Below are 24,755 nucleotides of genomic sequence, written 5' to 3' on the forward strand. Positions count from 1 at the left end.
CTGATTTAAAAGCCTGTTTGCAAGGGCAGAACTTGCCACTAGCTATTTTTTGAAGACCACAAAACCATTTTCAAAACAAAAGTCTTCTTAGGTTTACAATTATATTTGGCTAGATCGAAAATTGAACACGTAAAATATAATTTAAGAAATATCTAATCTTGGTCAACTACTTACATATACAGTTTTAAATTTGATTCAAAATTGAAATGTATACAATTAATTTTGTTACCTGATTTAAGATGATTAAAATATAAAGCTTGGTGCCTCCGTCGATATCTTGTTCTTGAGTTTCTTCGAATTAGGGTCATTGGGGTCATCCTCCCGGGGTGGTGCGGGTGGCATTCGCAATCCGCCGCGACGATTTTCGGGACTCAACGTGGCTTGTGTTGTGGGGACCAGAGCAGTGACCACTTCCTGGGTTGTCGAGTTGTGTTCGGCTGGCGGATCGGCCTTCTTTTTGCCAGTATCCACGAGCATGTGCATGGAGAACTTGAGTTGTCCCTTTCCCTGGAACTTCTCGTCGATGGGAATGTTGCGGGCCCAGACCTTGCAGCAGATGGTGACCTCGGAATTCGGTGGCATGTTGCTCAGCTGGACGGCCACCACGCGCTGCACGCCAGTCATCTTCTCGGAGGCTTCGTAGTAGGGTCCCGGGAAGAAGTTGATTTCGGGTTGCGGGCCTCGGGCCACCTCGCAGGTGATCCAGATCTTTGGGGTGGGGCCGTACTTCCTTAGCGTTTCGTCCAGGCCCGCAGGCACTTCCTTGGGCAGATCGTCCTGGGTGTCGTACGTCTCCGGCTGGAAGCCTATCACCTTGTTCAGCTTGATGAAGACGCACGGCTTCGCCGACACGTAGCCCCACATGTCGTCCTGGTTGCATTCGGAAAAGAACTCGACGGCATCGTCGTTCAGTTTGTTCAGAAAGTTGTCGATCCCATCCGCGATCGGAATGACCTCGCCCATCAGATGGGTGTAGTAGGTGATCGCGGATGTGTTGTAGGGCACCATCGACAGACCCGGCGGACCCTTCAGCCAGCGCGGCTTATTGGGATCGATGATCGCCAGCATAAAGATGCCAATCCAGAAGGCCACAATCAGCATAATCAGGCTGTACAGGACGAGGTAGAAGCAGACGATCCGGAACCACGCCCAGGCAGTCCGACCGAACAGCGTGTGCTCGTCTATGTCGAAGATCCTCTTCGACCAAGGCAGATCCTTCTTGCGGCGCTTCTCCTGCTCCCTGCGGAATTGCTTGACCAGCTTGTACTCGCCCGCAGGCACCATCACGTCCTCGGGCATCCTTTCTATGGGGTTATTAAAAATAATTCGAGGTGTATGGTATACAAATTGAAATGTAGTTCAGGATATGTGAAATTAAAAGCAGAGTAGGGGGAATGCCTTTTATAAACGTTCTCCCAAAAAAAGTTTATTTAAGATCATTTTGATATGCGGCCAGGTAAATTTTAACTGGTCGAAAAGAGTATTTCATGTAAAAACTATATGGGTTTTGCATGATCACCTGAAATTTACTTGGCCATATCGATTTTACATGCTTTTTTTGTGTATTAATTTGTTATTTTTTGCTTTCCTAGTTCCTCAAATTATAAATATATATAAGATCAAAAATTTCACCCATTAATATCAGTTTATTGACAAATCGGTAACTCGAAACATAGAATCAATGCACTTAGAATTGCTCATTCGTACCACTCATCCAGTAACAATGGAGTGGTGGGGTTAACAGGCGCCGTACGACGAAACAGAAACCGGACTGTTCCCATGTAGAGTGGGATGTTCTTGGCCCACACGCGGCACCGAACCATGACGTTTCGGTTGGGCGGTATGTTGCTGAACTGGACGCCGATGATTCGTCTCAGGCTGGGATCCTCCGTGTAAGTGCCGTTCTCGTCGTCATTCAGAAAGACATTCATTCTGGTGAATAGGTACTCGGCGTCGAAGTAGCGATCCGGCACGTACTCAATTTGAATATCCAAATCCTCCTCCTTCTTGTACTGGCACTCCACCCAGATGCGGTTGATCCGCGCCTCCATGCCCAGTTTGGCCACGTAGAAGTACAGTTCATCCGGGGCGTGATCGGGCAGCGTCATGCCGTCGTCATAGGTGATCGCCTCGAAGCCCAGGGCCTGGGTGAGCTTCAGCAGGACGCAGGGCTTCCCGGAGGCATAGCCCCAGGTGTCGTCCAGGTTGCAGGCCATCAGGCGCCTCTGGCCCTCGAGGCCATAGCGATCCACCATTCGCGCCATCTGCCTGCGGATAGAGCCCAGCTGCTTCTGGTTCGAGTGGCTCCAAATGATTCGCTTCTCGTCGCCCCGCCACTTTCCAGGCACCGTGCACAGTCCGGGGAACTTCTTGCACCCCGGCCGATCCTTTGGCACGTGGTAAGTCATCACCAGGACGCCCAGTCCGCAGGTGAAGGATGCCAGCAGCACGAAGAAGATGACGAAGTAGAGCACCAGCTTGGCGATGCGGCACCGGGTCATCTCGGGCATGGCGATTCGGGTGCGCAGAGAGCGCCTAAAGCGGTACTCCGCCACCCGTTGATCCCTACGACGGCGAAGTCGTCCGACTTCGTAGGGTCCAGAGTACACTATCGCCTCGTTGGGCATGAAAAGGAGATATATTTAATAATAATTACAAAAAAGGTATGAAGCGTTAAGGTAAGCTTGCTTTGGAATTGTAAATGGATTTTTTATTTAAGGCTTAGTACTCAACCCAACAAAAAGTCGTCCAAAACAAAAAACTTCATATGAAAAACAACGTCAAAAAATTTTGTTTCATATGAAGTTTTTGTTTTGGACGACTTTTTGTTGGGTTGAGTACTAGCCCTAAAGTTTAAAAAAGTGTTCCTAAATTTGACTTATATTTCCCATCTATATTAATTAATTAAATTTCCAATCAGGAACTAACAAAATACAAAAAACACAACAAAATGGAAAACCAAGATTCAAAATTTCAAATTAACGCGCTAATTTCTTGATATCGATAATTTTATAGATATCTTTGAATTTTGGCATCCCTGGTTCATTCCAATAAGAATAAGCTAAGGTCACACTGCAGCTCGATAACCGATATATATCGATAAAACCAAAACCAAAACAAACGAAATTGCGAAAATGAACGAAAATGTGATTGCTGCTCCGTTGAGCCGAATCCCGGGCACCAGCCAGTTGAAGGAGCAGCACAGCAAGGACCTGAAGACCCTGACCTACGTGGAGCTGCTGGAAATCAAGGACAGACAGTCGCATTTCCTCTCTTTCAAGTGAGTTTAGGCCTCAACCTGTGGAGCTCACTTTCATTTTATGCGATTTCCCGCGCCAGAAAGCGACTGCTGCAGCTGCCGGACAAGGGAAAGCGCCTCCAGGAGTCCTACGACAAGCTGCTGGACGAGATCAGGCGACGCGACGAAGTGGAGGAGGCGACTCGAATGCTCAGCGGTCTCAATATTGCAGCGCAAGGAAAGATCGCTCTGAACAACCTGGAGTGGAATGGCAGGACCACCGACGAAGGTGCCCATGTGGACGACATTCTGGACAGCGATGACGAGGTGGAGATGGATCCCCTCAAGGTCATAGCCCAGGGAACAATGCACGAGAAGCGGGTCAAGGTGATTCCACCGCCCACGAGCCTCATTACGGCCGAGGATCTGGTGGAAATCGAGGAGTTCAAGAAGCCAGCCGACTCTCCCGATTCCGCTTTGGCTGGGCAGAGTGACACCAGTTCCCTGCCCGCTGAGATCATACATATAGACGCCAGCCAAGTGGCCGCCAAGCTGACCAAGGATCAGCCGCCCGATCAGCATGCCCTCTACCTCATCGACAAGACGGAAACCAGCGTGAATGCTGCTACCAAGGAGAAGTTTATGCCCTTCCGCACCACCAAGTCGAATGTCCACGATCCCGACAAGGAGCGGGTGCGCAAGAAGGGCAAGCACTGGGAGATAACAGCCGCCACACCGCCACTCATCCAGCACAAGGAGGTGCAGCTGGTGCCGCTGGCGGAGTCCGCTGCCCTGCAAATAGATTACATGCAAAGAATTAAGGTATTTGTGCTTATTCCCTTGAGAATTTAATGCTAATTATAGTTAATTTACAGGAGGTGCGCCTTCAGCAGGCTGAACAGCGGCTGGCCATGCAGAAGGAGTCCCGGCTGGCAGCAGGACTGAGCCTGCCCGAGGAGTCCGTGCTGAAAACCAAGGCCTCCTTCCGCAACTATCGAGATCCCCAGGCCAACTTCCTTATCGAGGGCAGGCAAAAGGCCAGCGAGGCGAATGAAGTGCATGATCCCACAATTCAAGACAGAGGAACAGCCTCCAGCGGCATTCACTACACAGTTTTCGAGTAACCTTTAGAATCCCATTCCCAGCTAATCGTTTTCCCAGAAACATTGTGAACTATTTATTCGCGTAGGCAACAATTACTAAATAAGACTGCATATATAACTCACTTAGTGTGTGATATTTAGATAGAGTAAAACTGCGTGGCCGTGGAGGCCTGCAACTCGATTTGGCCCATCTTAAACTGCAGTCGCTGCAGCCACTTGAGCAGAGCCTCCGATCTGAAGGTCTGCTGCTCCTCGTAGTCCGGCGCATAGTCCCTCACGTTCTGCAGGCGGACGTGCAACGTGTCCGAGAGTTGCGTCTGCGAGGAGAGAACCGGACTCCACATGGGCAGCAGCTTGCCCAGCACCGTGGAATTGGTGTCCTTCAACGCCTCCAGCAGACTAAGGAAGTGCAGATTGACCATCTCGGACAGCTTGGAGTTGGCGCTCTGCGTCTGAAAGTCCAATGGTGTCTGCGGTTGATCCTTGTTGACTGCCGGCTTGGCGTGGGACACTAATTGCAAGATGCAGGGCGTCACCTTTGCCCAGAACTCGAACAGCACCCCCAGCGTGCTGCCCTCTGCATTGCTGTTCGTATTGTGGGCCATCTGCTCCAGATAGACCGTCCACAGCTGACACAGGGTGAACGCATGGAACAGCGAGGACATGTGCAGCACCGAGGTCTTCGACTGCTCGGCGAATCCGGCAAAGATCACCTGAATGTGATCGGCGATGTGGCAGGAGGCCTCCTGCGGCACCGGCTGCGAGTATGTGACTCCCTGATGCTGATAGTGCACACTGGCTGTGGGCCCTGTTCCCTGTCCAGGCTGCGGCGGCAGGGGCGTTGGAATGCTGTGCGTCTCCTGGCGGCGCTGCATCAGTGCCATGTGCGTGAGGGAGCCGAGAAGCAGCCAAGACAGCAGGCGCATGTGGCCCACGCACTCGGTGAACTCCTTGGGTCTGAGTGGGGAAGTAAATTGTATTAATTTATTACAAGAGGTTATTTCTATCATCGGTTTACCCTTGCTGGAGGGAGGATGGAGCATTGTTTAGCCAGGGGAGATAGCGGGAAACGGCCTTGTTGTCCCTAGAATTGCCACGCGACATCTCCAGAGCCAAATATTGGGCCACTGCTCCCTTGAGGACGCCGCCCAAGGTGTCTTCGCCCAGACCATTGCTCGTCTGGCCGTTCTTGAAGTTCTAAAACATGAAAAATTATCATTATAAAATCATTAAGATTTATCGAGGACCGAAGCTAACTTCGGCAAGCCGAAGTTTTAATACCCTGGCAGATTTCACAAATTAATTTTTGACTAAAATAGCAACATGAATTAATAAACAACACATTTCTTAATTCAAAAAATAAAATGGTAAAATATTTTACCCTCTTGTCAATAGCTTTTACACTACGCGAAATATCCTGAAAAACATAAAATTTTAACCGATTTCACCCTATTATTCCTATGGGAGCTATAGGATATAGACGTCAGATCTGGTCGATTTTCTAACTTGATCTGCGTTGACATGTTTTAGGATGACTGTGAAAGTTTCAAGTCGCTAGCTTTTAAACTAAGCTAACTAACGGTATTGAAACATACGGACAGACGGACATGGCTGTATCGACTCCCCTATTGATCCTGATCAAGAATATATATACTTTATGGGGTCGGAAACGTCTCCTTCACTGCGTTACAAACTTCTGACCAAAATTATAATACCCTCTGCAAGGATATGAAAAGTTATTTATCAGTTCCAAAAGATCCCCCACCTTAATCTTGCTGAGCGTGTGGAAATCGGCCAAAAAGTCAATAACATCGTTGATATACTGCCTCAAACAGTCCGCCGAATTGGTGGTCATCATGGGAGCTGCATCCGGTAAACCAGGAGCTGCTCCTGGTGGCAGAGTTCCGCCAGCATCGAGCAGCACGAAGCCAATGATCGTGAGTAGATTGTGGTCCGGAATATTCGACTTGAACTTGAGGGCCTGGACAAACTCAAAGATCATCTGGCGACACAGCAGGTTCTTGTCCCGATCCTTGCTAAAGGATCTGATATTCAAAGTGCACAGCTCGTAGAGCGTCTGGTACTCCAGATTCGTGTGCTGCACACAGTAGGCCATGATCTTGGAGTACGGATCGAGCAGTGTCTTGGGCACACAGTTCAGCCTCAAGGTGGCCGCTATGATGTCCAGCATGTACTCCGCATTGCTCAGGCTGGGCATGATCACGATCACCTGGCGCAGCAGCGACTCCATGGCCTGCATGGCCTGTGACCAGACGGCCAAGCCCACTCCCGCCTCCGCCGGAACGCACTGGAGATTCAGATACTCGGCCATGTTGCGGAAAATCACCGGCAACTGATCGACGGGCAGGGCCTTCTTGGAGGTCAGCGAATCGCAGACCATGTAGATGGGACTGGTGGCATTCAGATCCTGGAAATCCTGCAGAGCCTTGGCAATGCTGCGGAAGTGGTTGTGCCGGATTTTCACTGAAAATGGGAAAAGGTTAATCTTTTTTTTAAGCTAACATCATTACTAACTTTTCATTTGGGTCTGGAACACTTGCAGGAAGATTCCATTGGGGGCCAACTGGTGGAGGACGCAGCGGAAGAACTGCAGGGCCACCGCCTGGGCACTGCTGGCCAAAGGTGGACCATTCTCGCCCTGCCAGGCATGAGTGCTGCTCAAGCAGATCCTGAAATAGGGATACATTTAGTTTAGAAGATCATATATGTAAGAAGAACAATTACCGTGAAGTCATGGTGAGGATCTCGGGCAGGAACGGAGCTGCCATGGCGGGTTCGCGGTGGATAAAAGTGCCCAGGATGACTATAAAGATGCCAATCTCCTCGTCTGTGTACTCCTCAATGTGGGCACCGCAGTCTGAGCAACGCTCCACGATGGTATAGTCGCCCACGCGACGGGAACTCTGGGATGGGATAGATACTTAATGATAACCACTCTCAAAAAATTATTCGCCCTTAATTATAGAAATTTGATTTAATTTTTTTCTTAAAACTAAAAAATATTCTACTGGTAAAGAAAATGTTCTTCAAATTAATCAAAACTTATTAAATATAAGAAATTATCCTCAAATAAAGGAAAAATCGCCTTGAAGCAAATTTCTTAAATTCAGGGCGAATAATTTTTTGATTGCATAAGCCATATAGACACCTACCCCTCGCGGAGCATGAGCAGTGGAGTGTGTTCCATGGCCATTGGAGGCCTCTGCCCCGATCTCCTCATCATCATCGGGTTCGGGATCCACGGGCTGAAAGGGAGGCGGTGGCCAGGAGCCGGCGAACCGAGAGCGGATATCCGGTATGGCATTGCTGTCCACATTGAAGGGAGCCAGTTTTTGGCGAGGACGCTTGATGCTGTTGCTGGTGGCCAAGCCGCCACCGCCGCCAGAGGCTCCGGCACTTTGCTTCAGCTCCTTCTGGACATTCTTGAGGATGGAGGTGTGCAGATCGGTCGAGGGTTGCGATGGAAGCTGGGCATTGGGATTAGGGGGCGATTCCAGGGCCACCTGTTTGATTAGGCGACGAGGTGAGTTAGTCCTGCTGCTCGGCGTGACATCATCCTTGGTGCTCTCCGACACATCCAGGCTGTCTTGCTTCAGGTGACTGATGTCAGGCAGGTTGAGACCATCTCGCACCCGCTCCACCAGCGTGGCCACCGAATCCTGGGTGCCAATGGGCAGCAGACGCTCCGGCGTGGGAATCTCCAAAGCGGCAATGCTCTTCGGCGGCGGCAGGCTCTGCATACCCTCATCCACCTCGTCCCTGGGATTCGGCATCACGCTCATCTTGGATAAAGGTGACTCCGGCGACCCATAGTTGTTCTTGTCCGTGCGCCTAAGCGATTTCGTTTGCGATTTCTTCTGCCGCGAATCATCCGCCGAGGAGCTCGAGTTTCCGGCACTGCACTCCACAATCGTCTTGTGGCGTCCAATGGGTTTGCTGTTTGCCGCCGCCGTCGAAGAGGATGCCTGCATAGCAGCCGGGGCACTTCCTCCACTACCATTGCCATTGGCCGATCGACTGCCGCTTCCACTGCTGGATCCCGGTTTCCTTTCCACCGCCGTGGGCAGATCCTGCAGAGCACCCAGCGCCTTCAGGTGATTCGTGGCTATGGCGGCGAACATCTTGGACGTAGAGGCTGCCGCATTCTCCAGCGACTTGTTGCGCACCGTCACCGCCCGGTGGACATCCACTGGAGGACTCACTATCGCCGTCTCCGTGGTCTCCGCACCCACCAGCGGAGTGACGATCATGCGAACGCCCTCCTGCAAACTGTGCCTCGTGTGGGTGGTCACCAGGGTCTCACTGGTGGTGGTGGCCTTGATTTTGGTGGTGTACGTATCGCCCACCTTGGTCGTGATCATCGACTTGTGGGATTTGGTGGATTTCTGAGAGGGATAGTTTATAAAGAGTTGAAAAACCTATACATAACTTGATGATTTTACCTCTTCGGTGTATTCTAAAGTTCGACGATTGCGTGGCATGACGTCCTCATAATGTATGGTATCGTCAAAGGATCCCTAGGTTAAGAATAAGTTTAAATTAAATAAAACTTAATATTTTCATGGATGTAAAACTGATCGTGAAAAATCGTATTTTAAATTCAAATTAAAATCTAGAACAATTATGTTTATAATAAGATAGGTAAAAATCGATTTTTCCGATAAAATACCGATAATATCGATATTTATCAAGCTCTATTTAAAACCCACCGGAGCACTGCTTCCATGCAACGTGCTATCCGAAAGATCGCTCTCCGGAATGGCCACCAGTTCCGACTCCGTCTCATCCGCATCTAGGCTCGAATCGTTGTACTTCCGGAACGCATGCTGCAACTTCGGGGTGAAGGCCACATTCTGACCCTTGCTCTTCGAGGCGGCACTCGTTCCCTCCGAGGGAAACATTGGACTGGCCGGCGGACTGGCCTCCTTGTCGTCTGGATCGGTGCCAAGCGAGGGCTGACTGACATCGCGGGATCGAGCGGCGCCACCCACTCCCTGGATATCCAAAATGGTGGTGGTCGGAATGCGTCGGCATTGGTGGAAGTGACCTCGCAGGCTGTTCATGATCAGGCGGATGCCCGCAATGACATAGCCACTGAGGGGCGGCTGGGTGTACGAGTACTTGTAGAGCACCACCAGCAAGGTGAAGAGCCAGTTGCGCCGCGGATACTGCTCCAGGTGCCACAGGGAATAGTTGAAGACTATATTCTGGTAGGATTCACCCGAGGTGCTGGTCGGATTCGGGGCATAGAGAATGATCTGCATAACGGAGGGCAGAACGAGGCCACCAATCAAGTGATTCTGGTCCAGAACCTGCGGCAGATTGGCCAAGAAGGCATTGAAAACGGCCGAGACCCTGGGAAAAATGTGCAAAATTAAAACCTGAAAGTTGTTCAATGTTTTTAAAGATTACCTTAGGGATTCCGGAGTAGTATGGAAGGTCTTGTCGATCTGGTTGTGACCCAGGAGCAGGAAAAGGTGCTTCAGCACAATATTCTGGGTCTTGGTCATCGGTTTCTCCTCGGACGGATATGCCTGATCCGTTCTCGACATAAACTGCATTAGCATAAAGACCAGCAGGTGAATAGTCTCCCGATCAGACTCCTCCAGTTCCGTGATCCTCGAGAGCAAACCAATAAGGTTATCATCGTTCAAGCCTCCCAGAGAATGGATGTGACCATCTATATAGATTTTAGAGATTACAAATATTTAATAACCGGAAGACTCCTTAAAATTCACATCTGCTTGGAGGGAACGGGGGAAAAACACCAATATCATTTGATTTTTGTTTTGTTTTTTTTTTTTGGGTCACAGCCACATGCCAATTTCACAATTAGATTGATTTTCGTTTATGTAGATTTAAAATTTTGTATGATTCTTGTATAATATACAGAAATGTCTCTCTTGAGTAAACGCCAATTAGAAGTCAATTTAAATTTGTCGAGGGTTGTACAAAAACAGAGAGAAAGAGAGACAGGTTATGGTAGAAATAGAGTTTTCTTTTGTATAGTGGTCCGCGATAGAAATGTTGAGCATACATACCAGTTTGAAGGGGGAACACACTTAAACGACATTTGTTATGGAAAGCAGAGTTACACACACAACTAGATAAGTCAGCTTAATAATAGTCACAGCTCTTGTAAAGAACAATTAAGTGCAGATAGATCGATGGATTATGGATTATGGATTATGGGGATGCTGTAGATGTTTTACATAGCATGCATTTATGTTGAAGATGGTGTGTACATGTATCTAAGTCAACTTTGTGCCTAACATCATGCACAATTAATTCTTCAAAATCTTAAAAAGTTTGTCATAGGTAGTTATTTTTAAAAATATACTGGATATTTTTTTTAATTTTTAGTTAATGGAGGTATTGTCATAAAAACATTCTTAAAAATTTGTTTTCTTATTTAAAAAATAATACAATTGTTTGTTAGAGAATAAAAAAACACCATTAACTCCACATTTTTGAGTGTACAATAAAATCAAATAAAAGTGAATAATAAAGCTCATACTATGTTGCCTATTGTACTACTCCTATATTATAATTATTTATTCAAGTCATAAAAACTAAATTATCATAACTTTTTAAAACAACTTTTTTATTACTTTAAAGACAAAAAATTTATCAAAAGTCGTGCCAATTTCTAATTATTGTTTCTATATCTCCGGTCTTGGTTGTTCTGAATGATAATGTGAATGGTGTTTACACACTGACCAAGCCAAAGCAACACCGAAAATTGAATACACCACTCACGAGGATGGTTTTTTTTATTAAAATAAAAGAAATTGAAGTGGTTTTAATACAAATCAATAGGAAGATAATTAAAAAAACATATCCTAAATTTCTTAAATATTTCTACATGTTGAAAAATAATAATTTTAAAATAAATTCCCATTTTTCTTCTGACCAAAACCCATTCCTTGTGAGTGGTGTAGGCATTTTGCTAGAACACCGATCATCAGACGCCACCGAGGGGAGGGGAATCACAGGACGAACTGACACCGAGGAACACACATGCTCTAGCACCTACCTGGGTTCGCCGCGCTGCCGGTGGCCGCCGCACCCGTGACCTGGGTGTGCGGATGGGGTGCGGCATCGCAGGTGCAGTGCAGGGGGAAGGCCAGAGTCGAGGGGCTGGGACTGGGGGCCGGCACGATGGCCGGCTGCGGGGGCAGCAGATTGGGTGCCGACGGATGCTTTTGGAAGTGGGAGTGGAAGGAGTGATGGGGATTCGGATTCCCTGCTCCAGATCCCGATCCCGATCCTACTGCCGCTCCTGCCTCCTGACCCAGTGATCCTCCGACTGATCCACTCGCTGCGGCGGCATCGGCGGCCGCCTGCGAACGGAGCAGCGTCTCCGCCTCCTGCAGCGTGGGCATCGGACTGTGGTGACTGGGGGGCACACAGTGCACCAGGTACTGGTGGCTCTGGCTGTGCGTCGAGACTAGACCCGCCGAGGTGGTGGCGGCGGTGGTGGCTACGTGTGCACTACTACCGGCATGATGATGCGGATGATGGTGTGGATATGGATGCGGATGTGGATGGGGGTGAGGGTACGGATGGTGGGCGTGGTGGGTGTGTGGGTGGTGGGCATGATAGGGAAAGGCCGTGTGCGCTGGCTGCGTGTGGACGGGACAGGGCGGCGGCTTGGGTCGCGAGGAGCCCGCTGCCGCAGCTGCTGGATTCACCGACTGGCTGCTGCCAGAAGCCCCCCCACTACTACTGCCCAGGAACTGACCCAGTCCGAAGCGCGAGGTCTTCCGCTTGAGAATTGGCGCCGACACCTGGCGGCTGTAGATCTTCTCCTTCTCGGGAACTGTAATAGGAAATTGGATAATAAATATAATAAAATAAAAAGTTAGTTTGTTGGTATTTGTATTTTCTATAAATATAATATTATCACCCAGAAAAAAAAGACCGAAAAAATCTAAGACCGAATTTCTTACATTACTACCGTTTTGTTCTTTTATTTTTTTAAGACCATATTCTTATATTGATACCAAAGGGTATTGATTTAAGACCAGTAAATTTAGATTTAAGTTGAACTTATGCACGCGCGCGAAACACGGTGCGATGGCCCAGTTGGTAAGGCGTCTGCCTCTGATGCGAGAGGACCCCGGTTCAAAAACCGAATAAGTCAAAGTAAGTAAAAAGTTTTTCAAATGTATTTCAATTAACATTTCCTTTATAACTTTAAGAACAAAAATGTATTAAAAAAGTTAAATTGTTAATTTACTAATTACAAAACAAAAAAAAATAAGTTGTGTTGTGAGCGGGAATTGAACCTCGTACCCCCAAACACAAAATAATACCAGAATCCAGCACCTTGGCCCCTGGGCCATGGCCTTATTATTATGATATGATAGACGGTTCTGAATAAATCTTATTTTCTAAAAAGATAAAAATTTAATACATAATATTTAGCAATCTATTCAAATATAGATATCACTCATACGTACTGTTGCCTTAAATCAAAAGTGAATTTTATTCTGTTTTTGGGTAGATTTTAACCAAACATTTCTCACTTCGCTCTCAATAAGTTTTAATAAATATGGTGATAAGATTAGAAACGGAAGAACGTTTTTTTAAAACGAAATTCTAGCTGACACACGTGTCGGATGAGTAATTTTTAAGGAAACTTTAAAACCGTAAGCAATGCATATATTTTATAATTTTTTTTAGTTTTAGTTTTTTAATACATTTGAAATAAAAATATCAAATAAATTTTATTTTGGTAAAAACTTACCAAACTTGCTATCCTGTCGAGGGGCCATGCTGGCTGGAGCGGACATGGTTCGCTTGTAGGGCCACTTGGTGCCGAAGGAGGCGCTCAGCGTCTTGGCCATGCTGCCACTGGTGTCCGACTGGCTGAGCGCATCCCTGGCCTTCTGGATCTTGGCCGAGAGGGCTTCGCTGCCGTTGTCCGAGTTCCTCAGATCGCGCAGATACGAGATGTCGCCGCACTTCTCAAGATTTATCTGCGCCTCCACGAAGAGCGTGTCGAAGCGGTTCAAGAAGAAGTCCCAGCCCAACAGCTTGCGGTCGGACAAGGAGTTGTGCAGCTGGTAGACCGACTGCAGCACCACCGGCCGGTCCACGATGAACAGATCGAACTGCGACTCCAGGCAGAAGAGCAGCGACCGAATTGCCGTGTCATGGATGGTCCCAATGTAGAGGGTCGCCCGCTGCGCCACGTACACATTGATGTCGTCCATGCTGGCGATCAGGTGGCAGAAGGCGGTGGCCAGCGCCGTCTGCAGGCCCACCTCGGAGCGCAGGGGCGTGGAGTCCATGAAGCGGGTAATCACGGTGACTCGCTCCACTGCCGTGAACCGGACGCGCCAGTCGGTGTCGTGGAAAGCCTCCTGCACCACGCGCCAAAACACATCCGATCCCAGTGGCAGCGTGATGCAGTGCAGCAGCAGTGGCACGCCCACCTGGCAGATGTGAGAGTGCTCCGCGTTGCATAGCTCCCACAGGCTGAAAGGGATGCATTTTAGTAGGCTATTTAAAAAAGTGGAGTGTAACTCACTTCTTGATCAGCAGATTCTCCTGGCACCAGATGAAAAAGCCACGCTGCTCCCTCGCCGCCTTGGCCAGGGCATCGCCATGCAGAGCCATCGTGTTCAGGCACTGGAGAACGTAGTACAGAATCTCCGGCTTCTTGATGGTGGGTATTTCCTGTGGGAGAAACAAGGTATCGTTAATAATAGCATAGAAAATTTAAAACGGTTTTTTTCACCATTATGACATTTAACAAATGATTAATGAAGAAAATTTTAATATATTTTATTAATTAGTATTTAACCGTAAATTAGTAATTAGTAATTAACTATCAAAAGTAATAAAATAATAATCTTCCTACCGTCAGCAGCTGATGGATATACTGCAGTGGCTGGGGCAGCGTGTCCAGGGTGAACTTGAACTTGCCCACGGAGGTGTGCCAGAAGTCGTCGCTGTCCTCCTCCTCCTCGTCCTCCTCGGAACCGCTGCCGTTCTCCCCGCCGCCACAGGCCGCCCCGCCATTGGCACCGTTCTCACCCATCACCGAGGCCTTGGTCACGCTGACATTCGCACTGCCGACGTCCGCGTCGGAAAGGGTTATAGAGCGGGCTATGGCCCGGTCTGTGGGCAGGATGGAGGCCAGGTCGAGCTGCTCTGAAACTGTTTCAACCGTCGCCGTCATGATCTGCATGAGACAAGGGTGGCGGAATTAGCGATGGGCATAATGCTAATGATCTGCAACAGGTTTACATCGTATATACACGTGGGTTTACATTTTGTGTGTACGGTATGTTACATTCCTTGGACAACACATGTAGACAAATGCAATGTTCGGGGAGCTTTGACGCTTCGTTTACACTCACATAACCGTCTTTAGATTCGCTTAGTTTAGGTAACAAAGTAATTTACACCAAAAACGATACATACACGTAAAATTGCATAAATTTGTTACATTTTCTGTGCATTGCTGTGATTATAATAATATTAATTTATATTTTCTTTTTTTTTTGTGGAGTAGGGGAATTAACTGTGACAGTGCTGTACATTGAACATGCTCTTTAACAATGATCCATAAATTAAAAAAAATATATTATTTGTTAGGTGAATAAAATTAGCATGGAACTCAATATTTACATGTTAAATAAGATATGTAAAATCGAGATCGACTTAAATAAAATGTACATTTATGAAACTCGTTTTTTCGATTTTGTTTCGATTTACGACAATTTGTAATTTATTTTCACACACATACAAGATACTTTGAGACACAGTAGTTGAATAAAATTATTTTAAAAACTATTAACAAAAAAGATTTAAAAAAATCTATAATTCGGATGGAAATGCTATTAAAAGAGGTAAGTTAAAAAAGCTTATCTTTGCGTACTTTCTCTAAAAGAAAATACTTTTCCAGATGTCGTGATTAAATTCTGTCAGCCTAATCTTTAAATATTAGTAATAGTAAACGGAAAACTTAAAAATAAATTTAAAATATTTGTTTCTAATTTAAGTAAGAATGGCGTCATCGCTCCATCCTATTTGTCATCTATATTGTCTCTAGGGCTAACTAGAAAAAACATCTCTATAGTGCTTTTAAAATTCTTCTAAGACTGCAGTATTTATAAATAAAATTCGAATAAAAATGTATAGTTATTTAAATAAAAGACAAAAACTTAAGCAATATCAGGAAAACACTCTGTACATTTATTTACACTTAATACGAAGAGAACAATTTGTTGACTGGACATAAAAAACTATAGATATTGAAAAACGAATTGTACAATTATCGAATCGTAGGAGGGTTTCATAATTGGGCAAATGATAGAACTTAAGTTTAAAACAAAGTTGTATAGCTTTTGTTGGTTGAATAGTTTGTCTTTTGTTTGGTGTTTCTTTTTTAAGAATGCACAAAGTACCTCGTCTGTGGCGTGAACTTTTCTCAATTCATTACTATCAACTGAATGCCCATTTTCGTTATTCTATAAAAAATATATGAAGAAATGAAAACGTTTGTATAATCGTTGGACAATTATCGATTTTCAATTTTTCCAACTAAAAAATTGAATTAGAATTTGTGTTAAGGAAAGCAAGAGTAAACCAAGTATAGATTATGTGTCGATTAAATGAAACAACTCGAATGCTCACTTCAACTTAGTATTGCTTTGTTGCTGTAATTAATTAAGTTGAATATTTATAGCAAATATATAAAATATATATGTATATATGGGGTGTTTCAATATACCTACAGTCAACGCATAATATTTTTGGATATAATTTTCTTTTTCTTTTGTTTTTTGTTTGTATTCTTATTAGTTTTTTGCAATGTGTAAAGAACTTTAAAAATCGAGTATGGTCGTCATTAAAAGAGTGACAACAAAAGAACATAATGTGTAGGGGTAGAATTGCTTATGATCGAAATACATACGGAACAGACGTGGGGCATATGGACGAGCACTCCGCCCACAGAGTGGGGTTCTGGTTGAGGAACAGCCACTGGCACAGGACCTTTTCAAAGAGAATTATACATTGGGATTAGTTTCGGATCTGGAACAATCGGAAGGCGAGTCCAGCTAAAAATGAAGTTGGCTTAGTGGTCAACATACAACTGATTGGCATTCACAAATCAATCATGCATACATATAGAAATCCTATGAGTGTCATAAGGATAGGTAGAAAGTTGGAACTTCACTGAAAGTATCTCATGCAGGTTTTTGAACAAGTGGTTTACATTACTGCCAATTGGTTACTACGCGAGGATTCTCCGGTTTTGAAAGTTTTATATCCAATGGAAGGAATTAAACTAGGCACTCGTACTGCCTACCGAAAAATCAAAGATCGTAAAAAAATGTGTGTGTTTTCTGGTGCTTGTAGTGTTGACTAAAAATCGCAGTTCGGTGTTATTTTGGGGAAGGACTATAACCGAGCCGAAAGAAAATCGATCTAGAGCAAAACGGAACTGAACTCACTAGGGGCGGTCAATCTACAGAGGTCAACTAGATATAAAAGCTTGGTTATGCTAAATCATATACTCTAGTAACGCTAAACAGAGATAGAGAGTTGTGTGTGGAGTGTGTTTGTGGAGAAAAAGTTTGTTAGAGTGATCGAGCGAAACTATTGTTGTCTTCTTCTGTTGTTCGTGTCGTGTGGTTAATAAAAAATTTTGTAGGTTTGGGTTTTTAGAGTTGGGTAACGAAATGTTTCAACAAATGCTTCATAATGTAATGTAAATTTGTAATTTGTATTTTTGATTTTTTTTTTGTAACGAATGAAAAATTTTCTTGTGGTGCATCACCTGCCATTATAATAATTTTTCCATCGTCTGAAAAGAATTGATCTAGCTTAAAGATATCTGATAATGATTGATAGATTTCAAATTTAGTTTGGTATTAGTTTTGCAGTATTTCATGAGTCGATTTCGATATTAGTTTGTAGATTTTTTTGGGCATAGACGAGAAGTTTTCGAGTGTGAGAGAGAGAGACAGACAGTTTCGTACGCGCGGAATAGGGTGCGAGCGAGCGAGAGAGAGAGACGGCGTTAGTTATGTTATTTTTGTACAGGCAGACGCGCAGTAGAATATGTTAGAGATAGAGAGAGAGAAACAGATATACATATTTATGTAGAGAGAGATAGCAAGATAGTAGACAAATAGTTATGGATTAAAAGATAAGTACAGGTGAGATCGGGATGATAGAATGTTTTTTTCACGAATGATCGTTTAGATGGTAGTTAATTCATACTTCTGAGATTGCTTGATTTAGTCTGGGGTTTTGTTTATTTTGGTCAAGTAGGTAGTTTACAAGGCATAGCAGTGCAGGTTTCTAGTTGTAGGTTGTAACAAAGTTCGGTTTGCGCTTTAACGTGGGGTTGTTAGGCTAAAGTAGGTTGTTTACAGGGACGCTCGACGGGCGAGTCGCCATTCCATACCATTCGCCCGCAAACTTTTTTATATATATTTTATATAGTCCAGGCTCAAGTACTGTCTACAATTAGCTACTTTTTGGTGACGTTTCACTGCTTTACTGTTATGGTGGTTAGTTTATTTATAAGTGGGTGGGTTTCGGGGGGTTTTTATAGGAAAGAAACTTGGGCGGGGTCGTTATAGACGGTTTATGTTACAACCAGGGTTCGTTAAGGGGTCTTGAAATAAACTAAAGTGATTTGGAAACTCCGGGGCATACCTGCAAATCCTCCCAGGGGTCCCAAGGGAATTGGCAAGGGAGCCATTGAAAGGGAGACATCTCGATCACGGGTCTTTTCCTTATCGGATTCGGGTGGAGATTTGCGCGAGGACTTTTCCTCTTCGATGATGTCCTCGATGGGAATCTGGAAGTGTTGTTAATTAGAAATGAATGGCTTAAGGTAAAGATGAAGACCTACATCTGGTGGACGAACTGGATTTAGGGGGGCCATGAACTGAACCAACTTGGTGGCGAGCTGATGCCACATGATGGAAGCCTCGCAATAGGCACATTCTGCCACCTGATAAATTAATTAAAAATATAAAAATTTAAATAATAAAGTACAGTTAACTATTTTAACCTTCAAGGCGCAAACGTGACTACTGAGACCCACGCGAGCGGCGGTGACCATGCACTTGATCAGCCGGGAGACATTCTCGCAGACGCTCGTGTGGATGCCCATGTGCTGCTCCACATCCTGCAGTTCCATTTGCTTAAGCAGGATGTCCAGCATGAGGATGCAGCAGGTGAGGTTGTGCTCAGCATCCGTGGAGAATTCCGTGTGACGATTGGTGGGGGCCTCATCATCCGAGATGGCCGACGTATTGCCCGAGTCGTCCTCGACAACGGGAGCTATGGTTAAATAGGATATTTAAATTAGTTTAAACCTAAAAAAATACTCACAAATTGAGCTCCTCCTGGGGGGATTGGCCATGTCCGCCTTGGTCTCCTTGCTCTCCTTACACGGCGTCTTGGGAGCCTTTGCCAGGGATTGCGACTGGGCATCCTTTTCGCGCATCAACTCATGCTGGATGCCATATTTCATAATGCGAACTCCATCGCCAAACATGGCAAATAGCTGCACTAGGGGAATAAGGATCTCCAGCTTGGTGAGGATTTGCAGCCAGTGGAGAGCCTGCTGCTGAACCTTGGCCGTGGTCTTCTCGAACCGAATGGCCACAAAGTTGTACATGGTCTTGGCATCGAAGCCCAGAGGTGACATCTCCGGATCGAGAATCTTGCTGAGCACAATCTTCAGCTCGTTGAGCTCCTTCTCGGCCACATCGTTGGTGATGGCCTCCATCCAGTGCGGCATCACGTAGTCCCAGATCTCCGAGGTGATCACTTCGTAGGGAACCAGGCAAATGAGTCGCTGAAGGCCCTCCTTCAGGTGACTGGTGCGCGAGGCCAGGGTCTCCCAGTGGCCACCAACGCGGGCATACTCGGGCGGATGGGGCAGCAGGCAGGAGATGAAGACGTTGTAGTGAATCCTGCAGATGTCCTTCAGCCAGTCGCACACATGATCCACCTTCAGCTTCTCAATGGTGCTCTCCACTTGGCCGGCAGCTGAAGATTACTCAAGTTAATTGGTTTTTAAAGATATGGAAAAGGAGATACATACCATCGTAGGAATAGGCAGTGACATGGAACCAGTGGAAGAGCATGCTCAGGATCCTGCCCAGAACCTCCACAGGTGTATCGGCGGTGGGAGTGCAGCGACCCACCAGCAACCAGATGCCATATCTACCCAACCTCTGACGCTCCTCCAGCGAAATGTTGTCCGCTGTCAGCGGTGAACCGTTCTTCTTCGCATCGGACATCGCGGAATCCTTGCCGGGCTCAAAGTTTATCGGCTTGGCCTCGCGCAACAGACTCACCACCGACTCGACCATGTGCATCTGCATCTCGGGATCCATCTGCCAGGCGGGCTGCAGGCTGCGATGGACCACATGGTCGCCACCTCGTCGAGAATTGTGCCTGTTGCTGTGGCACTGGCTGCAGTAGCGAATGGGATGGTTGCCATTGAAGCTGGCGCACTCCGTGGAGAAGCAGATGGAGAAGGCCGACTTCTCGTTGGAGCGGCAGTTCTTGTTCTCGCAGACCATCGACACCTGTTGCATGGGATGCAGGATGTCGCCGAACTCCAGGCTCCCATGCTCCCGGTGAATCTCGTTGGCGCACTCGATGCACAGATACAGGGGCGGCGGGCAGTCGGGGGCGTAGGCGATGCTGATGCTGTGGTCATAGCACACCTTGGCCGCCTCCGCGTTTCCGGAGTTCGGGCAGTGCTCCCGCTGGCAGGTGAAGGGCACCAGGTCATCTAATTTGAAAGAAAGTTATGGATATCATGAGAATTTTAAATTAAAATATGTGGAATATTTTAGACTTTATACCCTTTAAGATAATAATATGAAATTCTTATCTATTAACTGCTAGCCACTACAATAAGAAATCTTAAAAAAAGGTACTAAAGGTACCAAAAGGTACTACTAAAAGTATTAGTGGTATTAGAAGTAGTAGTAGTATTAGTACTAGTAGTAGTAGAAGAGTACTAGTAGTAGTAGTAATAGTAGTAGTAGAAGAGTAGTAGTAGTAGAAGTATTAGTACTACTAGTAGTAGAAGAGTAGTAGTAGTAGTAGTAATAGTAGTAGTAGTAGTAATAGTAGTAGTAGTAATAGTAGTAGTAGTAGTAGTAATAGTATTAGTAGTAATAGCAGTAGTAGTAATAGTAGTAGTAGTAGTAGTAGTATTAGTAGTGAAGTGATATGTCATTACAATAGTTGGTAGTTTTTGAAGAAACATGCACACACTCTATAGTCAACTTAATAAATGTTATATGATATGAACCTTCAGAAGGCTTTACTTTAAAAATAATCCAATATTATTCTACTGATAAAACATGTTTATAGGTGAAAACCCAGTATAAACTCACTAGTTAGTTTTGAGAGCAGGACTTTGCGATCAAAGAGATTGGCGTTGAAGGCTGGCCAGTAGTAGAAGAGCAGCTTGGCGGCCGAGGTTCGGGAGACAGCGGTTCCGTAGGCCACCACGCAGAGGATGTCCTTGACCACATTGTGTTTCAGGGTCATTAGGCACTCCAGCAGCTGGCAATGGTGAGCCGGATTGTTGGAGTACTGCAGCACCATCATGATGACCGAGGACACAGACTGGCAGGCCTGGCATTCCTGCTCATCGGAGCTTCGACGGGCTAAGAACAGAGATTATAAATTATGATTTATAATAAAGGTTCCCATATCCCCGATCAATAACTACTACTCACTTATAGTAAAGGGTAAGATATAGTAGCATAGAGCATTGATGATGCACTGGTGCAATGCTGGCGGTAGAACAGATATAGTAGAGCTGACTAGATAGGGTAGATTATCGATAAGATCCTTGTCGAGAAAAGGTAGGATGCAGCTTAGGCACTGCAAAAGAGCTTTTCCGAAAACTGCAAAACAAACGAGAACTCAGATAAATATGGGATAATCGAATAGCATTAGAGCATCTCACCGATTTGTCCGTACTGGATGCAAGGTGCCACATCGATGAGCATAGTAAGAGCATTGTAGAGATTGCCATATTCGAGATTGGGATAGGCAGACATGCGAGTGGGATCTTCAAGAGGATCGCGGATAAGCTCGTGCGGCGAGGTGCGCACATCTTTAAGGACAGCTGTAAAAATATTTAGAGAAATTACCAAAATTAAAATTTACAATTACGATCGTATATATTTATCATTAAATCATTATTAATAAACCAAAACACATTATATTTTTTTAAAAACTCATTAAAAATAAATAAATACCATACTTACTTAGTAGAGTTTGAGAAAAGTACTTGATATTGTTAGCAATATCGACGCCAGAGGGCGCAGGTAAGACGTTGTGCAAGAGACGTACGTGGTATTCATGAAGGGCTCTCAGTTTTGCCTGAACTGTAAGCACAGAAAAGAAAAAAAAAACCAATTGAGCACTCTAGAAAGTTGAGACTTCTGGGGACAACTTACAGGCGGCAGCGCGAGTGCCCATATTGATGAGTTGCACCTTAAAGCTGCCAGTCATTATATCAGACAAATCCTTCGCATTGCCGAAACTGCTGCCGAGGGACTTCGCATTCTGCAATTAGGTAAAATAAATACTTTTAAAACAATATTTAACACTTCACACCCAACATTACGTAATACGCACACCAAAAAGATGCTACCATTGCAAAAAAGCCTCAAATCATACGAAACTTTATAGATAACACAATATTTTCATACACCACGGTTGCTAAATGACCTTAAGTTAATATTTCTTTTAAACTTACCTCGAAATTGGTTAGTTTTTTCAATAGATTTGCAATTTTTTACGGGTTTAACAGCAAGCCACGTCCACGAAGAAAAATCTCTATAACTAAACTGAGTTTATGGTGTGTATCTGTGCAAGAATTCAGCTATCTGTTGGACGTCCTTTGACCCCCTTGGCTCTTATTTGCCTCTTAAAGCGATGTTTCGGGTAATATTAAAAAGCGGTTTTTGGTAAGATACATTAAGGATGTATTTAACTTTTAAATAAGTAATGTTTTAAATATATTTTGTTGAAAATGTAAAGGAATTTGAGTAAATTGAAGTTGTGGGGTGGGTACTTGACCCACTTTTGCCACCCACCCTCGACAGCAGCCCCTTTGAACAGCTGTTCCTAAGTAGGACATGCGCATATCGCGTGTTTATCTCACATTTTCCGCACTTACCGGTACTCTTTCAACAAGTGTTTGTTTTGGTCTAGCCGATGTAAATATTTACCATTTCTAGCCGGGTCGGGAGTTTGCGCAGATTGTTCTCAATGTTTGTAAATACTTCCCAGCTGTTATCCTTGATATGCAACTGGTATCTGTTGGAGATTTTCCACCGATTCGTGTAGAGATTTGTGGTAGCTTAAAATCCCTTAAGAATTTATCACATCTAAAGAAACCCCTTTAAAATTTATTACGGTCAGCTAAGCAATTTACAAGGGGATACCAAAATGAAATTGAAATAAATCTTTTGGCACCCTTTTTTTAAACCCACAATTAAATACTCATTACAGAATTTAGTTAGCCACTTTTTGGGGGTGTCTTATTTTAGGGCTTCCCTCGAAAGTGAAAACCTCGAAAAATCCTAGGGGTTGCCCAGCATTTTGTCTGGCTCATGCGGCACCTTTTAACCCTACTGTTTGCAACCCAAAACCTTAAACTCGCTTGGGAAATTGAAACTCGTAGTGTAGACATTTTAACAACCGATTTAACTGAACTTTGTGACCCCATTGACGGCCAAAAACCAATGGGTTTGCCTCAGAACAAACACATATTTCAGGTGTGTTTGGGTTTATTGTGAATTAGGTTTGTAATTATAATTTGTTGAATTAAAGCGGAAATGATTATGGTTTTGCAGAGTCGGGTGAAATATCTTGAATCCTTGAAGTGTTTACAGAGTGGACTGTGTAGTGGAGGGGCAGTACCCCAATATTTCTATGAGCACTAGCCTAGAGATCGGGAGAAATACTATGTGTTTTTCGGATATGTCCTACTTGAATTGATTGACAGAAGTTGGAGCTGGCTGAATTGCTTCTTCATCCTCTCGCTCTGCGATGGACAATTGACCTCCCTCCAAAGCATTGAGAATCTCCTCGCCGGATGCCTTGTTGGCCACACTCTTTTTGGCCTTTGGGTTTGATGGCTCCGAATCCGTCCCGGATTCCTCAACTTCGGCCTCTTCTACCTTGACTGGCGATTGGAATTCAGTCTCGGATTCATGGTTTACCGGCTGCAGCTCGTGAACCTCTTCCGATTCACCTTCCGCATTTTGGGACAGTCCGAAACCCGCATTTTGGCGATGGTTCTTCTGGCGGTGGAACAGCAGCTTCCAGTAGGTGGAAATGGAGGTCTTGATAGTGGGCTTCGCATTTGGCATTGGCTTTTGGTCGTGCTCCACGGGGTCAGCTATTGAGCTCGATTGTTCCTGACCATCTAGCAAAAAGAAAGTTATAAATTAGTTTAGAAAATCCATTATTATTAAACCTAGATAAGAATATTAATTCAAAATCAATCACTTTTTCTATTGTAAAAAAGGTATTATCTTGACAACTATAATGAAAGGCTAGCTAGTAATATTAATTTGGAATAAACTTATTTTTCCAATGTGAAACTTTAATATTTTGACAGCTTAAATATCTCAACTCTCACCTTTGTTCGACCCCTTCAACCGGGTGAAGAAACGACTTATCGTGTTGGATCTGCCCAGCTCCCTGTTGTCCTGCGAGGATGTCTCGCTCACTTCCTCCACATGGTCCCGCATCAGCGGCTTCTTGCTGATCTTAAAGAAGCGCTTCAGGGAACTGGACTTGGGCGCGGGCGTCGCTTCGGAGCCATCCACTACTGGCAAACCTTCGGGATCGGCGAGCGGAACATCTTGGAGATTGGACATGATCGTCCACTATGTCCACCGGAATTTTATAGTATTTTTTCAGTTAAAATATTGCTCGGTTATATACGAAATATAAGTTTAATGTGACTGGTGTTGTTGAACGGAGTGCCAGACGCAAATAGCTGGAAAGTACAGGGCCTACTTGTATTTACTTTTTACTCGTTTTGGTAAGGTTTCCAGCTAACTTGATTGAACAAGAGAATTTTAAATACTTACTTATTGATTAATTTTTAAAGTTCTCATAAAATATATGGAAATACATTGTTTAGTCTCGTTTTCATTCTCTGTGTTTCATGTATTTTTCCTTAGCAATTTGGCCACTCACAGTTAACATGTGTTAACAACGACATCGAAACAGGTTTCAATTGATACGACTTTGATTTCATTTTCTCCCCGCAATCGAACTGTTTCCCCGGCCAGGACAAAGCCGAACTGAAGCCTGCAGCCCCAGAAAAAAGCTGAAATAAAATCCAAAGGCAA

The 24,755-nt window shown here is 45.0% G+C and overlaps 5 protein-coding genes across 5 annotated transcripts; 1 reads left to right on the top strand and 4 right to left on the bottom strand.

Annotated features, from left to right (window-relative positions):
* Positions 1–96: 96 nt before the first annotated feature.
* On the bottom strand, positions 97–1,384 carry LOC108055082 (sodium/potassium-transporting ATPase subunit beta-1). The gene has a single exon (XM_017138324.3). It carries the CDS (start codon positions 1,297–1,299, stop codon positions 244–246), a length of 1,056 nt encoding a protein of 351 aa, XP_016993813.2. The 5' UTR covers positions 1,300–1,384; the 3' UTR covers positions 97–243.
* Positions 1,385–1,635: 251 nt separating this feature from the next.
* Positions 1,636–2,693, bottom strand: LOC108055240 (sodium/potassium-transporting ATPase subunit beta). The gene has a single exon (XM_017138566.3). The coding sequence runs from the start codon at positions 2,625–2,627 to the stop codon at positions 1,698–1,700; it is 930 nt and encodes a 309-aa protein (XP_016994055.2). The 5' UTR covers positions 2,628–2,693; the 3' UTR covers positions 1,636–1,697.
* A 390-nt stretch (positions 2,694–3,083) lies between these two features.
* Positions 3,084–4,463, top strand: Polr2M (RNA polymerase II subunit M). Its single transcript, XM_017140252.3, has 3 exons — positions 3,084–3,280; positions 3,340–4,060; positions 4,114–4,463. The coding sequence occupies exons 1-3, from the start codon at positions 3,135–3,137 to the stop codon at positions 4,360–4,362; spliced, it is 1,116 nt and encodes a 371-aa protein (XP_016995741.2). The 5' UTR covers positions 3,084–3,134; the 3' UTR covers positions 4,363–4,463.
* unc79 (UNC-79 domain-containing protein) lies at positions 4,391–22,274 on the bottom strand. Its single transcript, XM_070216440.1, has 27 exons — positions 22,142–22,274; positions 21,840–21,948; positions 21,648–21,767; positions 21,344–21,505; positions 21,111–21,281; positions 20,763–21,038; positions 19,451–20,149; positions 18,733–19,395; positions 18,410–18,681; positions 18,248–18,349; positions 18,049–18,193; positions 17,162–17,218; positions 16,295–16,374; positions 15,786–15,848; positions 14,234–14,557; positions 13,901–14,049; positions 13,115–13,848; positions 11,399–12,184; positions 9,775–10,042; positions 9,072–9,717; positions 8,805–8,879; positions 7,515–8,747; positions 7,087–7,265; positions 6,877–7,031; positions 6,107–6,825; positions 5,360–5,538; positions 4,391–5,298 (listed from the first exon to the last, which is right to left on the bottom strand). Exons 2-27 carry the CDS (start codon positions 21,892–21,894, stop codon positions 4,479–4,481), a joined length of 9,132 nt encoding a protein of 3,043 aa, XP_070072541.1. The 5' UTR covers positions 21,895–21,948; positions 22,142–22,274; the 3' UTR covers positions 4,391–4,478.
* An 863-nt stretch (positions 22,275–23,137) lies between these two features.
* On the bottom strand, positions 23,138–24,389 carry LOC108055160 (uncharacterized). The gene is made up of 2 exons (XM_017138451.3): positions 24,035–24,389; positions 23,138–23,818 (listed from the first exon to the last, which is right to left on the bottom strand). The coding sequence occupies exons 1-2, from the start codon at positions 24,273–24,275 to the stop codon at positions 23,376–23,378; spliced, it is 684 nt and encodes a 227-aa protein (XP_016993940.2). The 5' UTR covers positions 24,276–24,389; the 3' UTR covers positions 23,138–23,375.
* Between the last annotated feature and the right edge of the window lie 366 nt (positions 24,390–24,755).

This window comes from Drosophila takahashii, chromosome 3R (assembly GCF_030179915.1).
Source record: "Drosophila takahashii strain IR98-3 E-12201 chromosome 3R, DtakHiC1v2, whole genome shotgun sequence".
Taxonomy (NCBI): domain Eukaryota; kingdom Metazoa; phylum Arthropoda; class Insecta; order Diptera; family Drosophilidae; genus Drosophila; species Drosophila takahashii.